Source organism: Anthonomus grandis, chromosome 22, assembly GCF_022605725.1.
Source record: "Anthonomus grandis grandis chromosome 22, icAntGran1.3, whole genome shotgun sequence".
NCBI classification, from domain to species: Eukaryota; Metazoa; Arthropoda; class Insecta; order Coleoptera; family Curculionidae; genus Anthonomus; species Anthonomus grandis.
Window position 1 is genome coordinate 4,035,373 of NC_065567.1, and position 7,949 is coordinate 4,043,321.

Consider the following 7,949-nt stretch of genomic DNA (forward strand, 5'->3'; position numbering starts at 1 on the left):
AAGTAAATTATTTTTTAAACAATCAAAAAATAATCCCATTGTAAGCAAACAAATTAAATGTCATTTAGGTATTTATAATGGCCAAGTGTTTAGGTTATATTCTTATTTAATGTAAAAGCAATAATCAAAAATAATGCTAATTGTTCTGCAATCTTTCAGAACAAAACCAAGTAAAGAAATGCAAGGCGCAATGAAGGTATTAAATGACTTGCTCCAAAAAAATCAAGATACCGCAGTCAAGAACCACAGTGCTATAAACATAGTCCAAACTGAGTGGTTTAGAATATCAAGCTATGAAACAGCCAACCCTTTAGACGTTGAAGATTACTTGGATGCTTTTGAAGATGTGTCTTCAGTACTCTTTCATTATATTGTTAACATGACCGATGCTAGCGGAAACACAGCCATGCATTATGCTGTATCCCACGGAAATTTTGATGTGGTTTCTATATTGCTAGATTCAAAAGTATGTGACATTAACAGATCGAATAAAGCAGGTTACACCTGTGTCATGTTAGTATCTTTAGCTCAAGTTAAGAATCAAACCGATGCCAATGTTGTAAGAAGGTTATTTCATCTAGCTGATGTAAATATTAGAGCTTCACAGGTAAGCATATCTTGTATTTTTAGATTTCTCCTAAATATACGATATACACGCCGGCCATCTAAAAACACGGGGCGAAAATCAATTTATTAATTCAAAATAACAAGTCTGTAACAAGTTAAATGGGAACGTATGGGAAATGTATGCGTATTTCGGCATTTAAGAAAGAAATTTGTCAGTCATGTATAAAATTCAACAGATGATGATTTTTGTCCTACTGTATGCAAAAAAAGTTTCAAAAATTTAACAACACAGCGGCTTACCAATATTTTAATAAGATCCCATTATGTATTCAGAACAACAAATCATCAACTTCTTTCTTTATTCTTTCTGTTATAAAAATTAGAACACACCAATGAATGTAAATTAAAAATAATTATACAAAGCAAAATATTTTATGTACTCCATAAAATACTATGTGGTTATTACTGTTATTTTTTGCTATTATTTGATTCAAATATCTGACATGACATATGCTACTGCTCAGATTATTGAAAACACCCGATTAAGCTTCAGTAAAAGTAGGAAGTCAGAAATGAAAGATTCCTGTTTACCAGCCAGTGGAGTGAGTTTTGATGCTGTAATTTTGATAATGAATACTCTTTAGAAATCTATCATTATCTTTTTGCCAATAAGAGTTATATTTGACGCAGTTTTTATTGTTGTGATAGACGTAACCACTAATGGCGCGCACCGGGCAATAGTCGCATCAGGGTTTCAGGATGTTCTTAACAGGCTGTATTTTTATTAAAAGTATAATTAGTAAATTTTTAAATAAATAATTATAACATCCAAGTTACTAATAAAGGATTTATTATGTAGTCTTAACATGTGATGACAAATCCTTCATTTGCAAAATTTAACTTCTGTAAAACCCCAAACACCGAATATTATATCGGTTTATTCTTATGGAATTATTATTTTGACTATACTAACCTATAAAATTCATTAAAAAATCCTTTAAAACAATATACATTTGAAAACTTCCCACCACAGATTTATCAAAAACCACTGTTTAAAAAACGCCGAAATACGTCAAAAGGTTTGTCAAGGGGGACAACCTTCTAACCTAAAATTACTTCACCCCCTTTCACCCTTTGCCCACCAGGGTCATCCTCTTAAACATTTTAAATGGCAAGGGGTATCGAGTAATAGCTTGTTTAAAAGGTCTTTCAAAGTCTTTTATTTTGACGTTTGACTTTTTTAAATCGGTTGATTCGTTTTCGAGAAAATTAGAAAAATCTTTGTTTATCTTAATTTGTTCAGAGAGAAAACAAAAACATGAAAATATCAGTTTTTATTTCAATAAGTATTCAAAATGTTTTTGGCCAAACAATGATATAGGCGATGTTCAAATTCCTGACGGACATTTTCAAAAACATGTTGTAGGATATCATGGCAGCTGTCGATGATGCGTTGACGAAGTTCATCCAAACTTTCAGGTTGGGGAGTAAACACAATAGATTTCAAATGGCGTTATATCAGGAGATCTAGCAGGCCATTTTATAGGCCCCCTTCGCCCTATTCATTTATCTGGAAACTCGTCGTCTAAAATATATTTCCAGCAAGACGGCGCTCCTCCTCACTACGTTCTTCCCGTTCGGCAATGGCTAGACAGGCAGAGGTTGAAAGGGGGTGAAGTAATTTTAGGTTAGAAAGTTGTCCCTCTTGACAAACCGTTTGACGTATTGCGGCGTTTTTTTTTTTTAACCGTGGTTTTCGATAAATCCGTGGTGGGAAGTTTTCAATGGAACACTCTGTATGTGTTTTAACAATTAATAATACTTGATTCACTTTACAGCATGGCCAAACAGCCTTAATGCTTGCAGTAAGCCATGGTAGACTTGACATGGTAAAAATGCTTCTTGAAGCTGGTGCAGATATAAATATCCAAGATGAAGATGGAAGTACAGCTTTGATGTGTGCAGCAGAACATGGTCACATAGAAATTGTGAAACATTTCTTAAGTCAGCTTGATTGTGATTCTAATATAACAGATTTAGTAAGTATTAAATGTTAATTACATAAAGTCTATTTATCAAACAATCGATACACATTATTACGGTCCCTAGAAAGCATTATGAACCGTAAAGCGTGTTATCAAACACTTAAATTCTGGTGAGATACTTAAATTAGTGTGAGAAACTCTACATACCGTGCGTCTCTTAATTGTCTCCCCCCTCTAATCTTTTGAATGCGTTTATTTAAAAAATTCAAATTTAGCACAAATCATTAGCAACCTAAATAATACTTTTTGGTCCCTAGCTTTTCTGAAAAATTAAATTAAATCGAAAGGGGCGTCATGCGATACATCGTCTGAAAGTTCCCAAATGCTTTATGGTCCTAGAATATTAAGTCATTTCTTTTACCCATAGCAAAATGGCAGCCTTTCAATATCTTATTTTTCGCATTTTTTTTTTGCATTTCACTACGAAAGATGTTGAAAATGTGCACCATTAACTTTAACACAGTAAAATAATCTATTGGAGAACTCTTCACGAATATTTTGGAAAGTGGCAACATCAATATTGCGACATGCATTAATTATTCGTTGACGTAGATCGAAGGTAAATTTTGGCTGGGTAACGTAGATCATATAACATAGTCCATAAGTGTAAGATTGGACCTGGCTGACCACTCGGTAGGCCCTTGATGACCAATCCACCGATTAGGCCAGGTATTAGTCAAATATTCTCTAACATTTCTGCTAAAGTGAGACGGTTGAAAAACTGTTCCCAACTCAATTTCATGAGGATTGTCTTCAATAATCTCAAGGATCTCAGGGTTCCAGTGGTTGCAGTTTTGCAAAATGAGCTGGGGATCAAAAAGAATTTAGGTTGCTAATGATGTTTGGCACACATTTCAAAAAAAAAATTATATAAACCCATTCAAAAGATAAAAGGGGGGCGATTAAGAGCCGCACTGTGTTGCTGTCATATACAGGGTTTTATTTTTTTTTAAGGATACGTCTTACAAAGTGTATTTAAGTGGAAGGCGGTCATTTTGAGCATTTGCTTTGAAGTTTTCTCTTAATATTGTTACTGATTGTTATTTGTTGTCTTTACTGTTGTTACCAAGTAGCAACACATAGCATAGTAGTAATTTAAAAGAATAAATTCCTATTAAGTCAATAACGGTGGCTTAGGATTTTTTACGCTGAATGTTAAAAATGCAAATAACTTAATAACTGGTAGAGTTACATGAAATAAACAAGTACCTTTTTCATTCGAATATGAATTGCCTTTTAGATTTTCTAGTCGTTTTAGCCATAACTGATCAGGCAAAAAAGATATGTTGTAATTTACCTAAGTAACAGGATGTAACTAACGCCCTATATAAATAATGCTAAATTCACCACAAAATTCGTAAATGAAACTGCTTAAAATCATAAAATTATTAAGAAATTTCAAATTAAAATTCCAACTTTAAATACCCTGTATCTCGTAAACCTGCAACATTTGTATAAGACATGTTAAGCTCAATCGCCATGTGTAGTATCTCCAGTTCAGAGATTGCCCAATCTTAATGAATCACCCTGTATAGTAAGCATCGTTAGTTTCATCGTATACATTCACACATCAAAATGTCTAAGGGACAGGGAAAAAAGTATGTCTTTTAATTTTACATTAAAAAAATAGTTCCAAGATAAATTGTGTTGATTTGTTGGACAATCTTTTGAATATATCTTATCACATCATGTTAAGTTATTCGTGTTGATATTAAATTAATAGTTTAAATGTTTCAAGGGATATTTGGTAAACGGAAAAATGTATGCAATTTTTGCTGAGTGAGAGAAAAACATACGCACAAATACATACTGGTCCAACAAAAGCAACAGAACCTAAACACGATATATTTTTTCACCTTTAGGCATTGCGAAAGGCTTATATTACTCCCAACCAGTTAATAAATGAACTTTAAAATGTGCCTATGTTAGTGTCACTGCTCAATAAAAAAGATATAGGTTCCAAGAAAGCAATCTTTACTCTAGATGTTTCGTTACAGCTCCAATACTATCCTCAAGAAGATTAGGGTAAACATCAGAATTGGCAAGAGTGCGAATGGGTTCGCATTCTGTTGACCGACTGTTTATTGGGCTGAATAAAGGTCTGGTTTACGCCCTGATTCAAGAACATTAAGGATGTGGCGAACATCTGCCAATGCGTCTCGCTTGTAAACCATTAAAGAAGTTGACAGATACCAAGGCAGAACATTGATAGTGTGGCTTTGTTAACAGCAAACGAAAATTGAGATTAAATTCTGGAACCCATTGTTTATACACGCGCTACAGAATTTCCAGAAAATGTACTTATGCACGTCCGCATGTTGCAAGAACTATTAGAAACTTTTGGACCAGCCAAATATTCAAGTATTGCCATGGGCTGCGCAACCGCTGACTAAATCCTATCAAGCACGTTTCCGGATATATTGAAAAGGCATGTTTTAAATGGAAGAATAATATTACAGACAAGGGAAGAGTTGCTGAACTGTAGGCTAGAGCTATGGCTACAACTTGAGCAATACTACATTGACAATTTAATTGAGAGCATACCAAACAAATCGAGTTTTATGGACAACAAGGGTAGTAATACGCTCTATTCACAAGGAGTTTTTCTTTTATAATATTTTCCAAAAAAATTTCCAGATTTTCATTTAATTGCCTTTTAATACCTTTGTCCCCTAGACCATTTTGATGTGGTTATATCAAAACAATACTTAAGGTAAATTACAAACCATAGAAAATTTTTGTTTTACGTTTAATTTTTGATTTAAAATTATACTTGTCGAAATCCGGAAAAACCTTTAAAAGCATTTTCCTGTTATCAAATATCCTAAACAAAAAAAAATCCTGTTCGATGTAGGGGCTACATTACATACGGATCTCGTTTCATTATGCAGTATTGCCATGTTAACATTTTTTCAACATTTATAATTATATATTAAACCAAATTTTTTGCTCTGATCACAAGTTATCTCACTTTTGAAAGGTACATGGAATTGGGTTCTTTGTTTAAATTATTGAATAAACCTTATTTTGTTTTTTTTTGTTTATATCAATTTTTTTACAATATCAAATAAAAATAACTTGTTTTAAAAATATTGGCTTTCTGTGGCACACGTATTTATTATTTTAGTTGTAGATGCGTGAAAGATATAACCTCACGCAGTGTTCTTAAGCAACAATTTCATCATAGTCGCAATCTAAAACTTTTTCGGTTGTAACGGTTTGTTCGATAAACGGACTTTGGAGAGATTCAGGCTACACTAATGAATAAAAACTATACATGGTCTTCTAATTTATTTTAGGATGGAAGCACAGCTCTAAAAATTGCCATGGAAGCAGGTCACCGACACATTGGAGTTTTGCTTTACGCTCACGAAAGAAGACATCAAAAATCTCACTCGAAAATAAAAATAACCAAATCAAATTCTCCTAAAGCCCCTTCTTCACCACTACCGATACGAAATCTTCGTGCATTATCTGACAAGAAATGATTTAGATACAATTTGTCTCCATGGATGAGTGCATTTAGGATTATTTCATCAGAATGATCAGATATATCTTTTTTCTACAATTTTGCACGTTTGACCTAATTATTACAATAAAATATAAATTTTTCAAGTCAATATTATTTATAAAAGCAATAGACGCTATAAATCACATGCAATAATAACAAATAATAAAGCTAACAATTTTATTACTAATCATAGTTGTTGATAATCACTAATGCAGGGTCTCCAGCTTAAGTCATATATATCTTCGAAACCGCAACAGATACGTAGCTTTGTTATGTCAGAAAAAAAGTTTTAAAAGTGCAGGTCTTACTGATTATTCAAGAGTAGAGCTGCCAAATTATTATTAGTTTCTAGATATGATTAAAAATTAATGTTAACACTGCATAAAATTTATTTTTTAATATATAAAAAAAATATTAACAAATTTACTTACATAATTATGTTCAGTTGTAAAGTATCACGATACCTTTTCCCCTACAAAGTGATATATTTTATGTAGCTTAGTATCAAATAGTAATATACTGAATGAAAACAACTAAGCTGCTAGATACGATTCTTTTTTAAAGATACTTATTTGAAATTACAAATAAATAATGATTGTACGTAGTGCATTAAAAATATAGTAATAAGTAAATGGATCGAAAATTGTGTAAAAAAAGTGGACTCTTCGTGTGCACAGGATATTGAGGCCTAGATGTAAAGTATTGCAGCTAGAAACACCATATTCGACAGGCACCCTCTCTCAAAATAATTGGAGACATATATTTAGGCTTATAAAGAGAGCACGCAAGATCTGATTTCAGGCTGTTATATTATTTTTGCAGGGCGGTGTCTTCTTTACACATCTGGCCATAATAAAATGTTCAGTAAGACTCATAACTCTATCAGAAATAAACTCGTTCCCAAAGGTGGACGATATTGGACACGTAAAGGGGAGAAGTGGAATGATTCTAGTGAACCTATATAAAGACAAAAAATCTTTATTATGTTTTAGCTTTGTCGGGGTGGTAATTAAATACTTTTTATTTATTTTTTTTGTTAATTTAGTAAGAGTTTGCACTACGCATCATTTTTATTTCAGTTTTTATGATTGCTATTATAAATTTGCCTAGTGTTTCACAATAGAAACAATGATTGCTCAAGCGCTCTTAGGCTAGGTGCATTAAGAACCTGTATAAATATAGTATCACAATAAGTTCACTTTCAGTTTACAAAAAAAGAAGTACACTGTTTCCTAAAACGTAATTGCTTTTAAATATATTTTTTTGCCTTTTAACCTGAAAAATCTTGAATTTTGAAAAATTTTCAAAAATAATGTACCAACGATCATTTTTATAAGCTTTCTAATACCCGAAATTTGGAATATAGTGGCATTTATATTCTTAAAAAAAAATGGTATGACTTTGCCATCTTTAGTGTCCTAAAAAATATTCATAATATACATTTTTTTAAAGACTTTAAAACCTTTAAAACATTGTAATCTCAGGACCTTAATAGCCACCCCATTTATATTAAAACATGTTAATTAATTATTGTTAATGTTGTATTAATAATTTAAAATGTTACTTTATTTGTCTATCTACTGTAATATTTTATATGACGTCAATATTGTTATTTTTTTATAATACTAACTTTAGGCAACTCTATTGGTTACATGGAGTCTTTACATTCCATGTTTTAGGTTTTATGTATTTTTTGTAACTAATAAAGTATTTTAAACAATCGTGCTTTAATGAATCTTAATTAATGTAATTGATGTTTTCTTACAATACTCCTAATTTAGCTAAACTAAAGTCGCGAATTAATGTCGATGCGTACGAAGCAACAA

General features: G+C 31.9%; 1 protein-coding gene across 4 annotated transcripts in view; it reads left to right on the top strand.

The window, feature by feature from the left end:
* LOC126749060 (M-phase phosphoprotein 8) overlaps nucleotides 1-6,227 on the top strand; it is a 167,031-nt gene extending 160,804 nt beyond the window's left edge. For all 4 annotated transcript variants that reach the window (XM_050458671.1, XM_050458672.1, XM_050458673.1 and 1 more), the window contains 3 exons: nucleotides 160-607; nucleotides 2,406-2,606; nucleotides 5,912-6,227. In XM_050458671.1, the coding sequence (XP_050314628.1) occupies nucleotides 160-607; nucleotides 2,406-2,606; nucleotides 5,912-6,100 (838 nt within the window). In that variant the 3' untranslated portion in view covers nucleotides 6,101-6,227. The remainder of the gene's footprint in view (nucleotides 1-159; nucleotides 608-2,405; nucleotides 2,607-5,911) is intronic.
* Nucleotides 6,228-7,949: the final 1,722 nt, after the last annotated feature.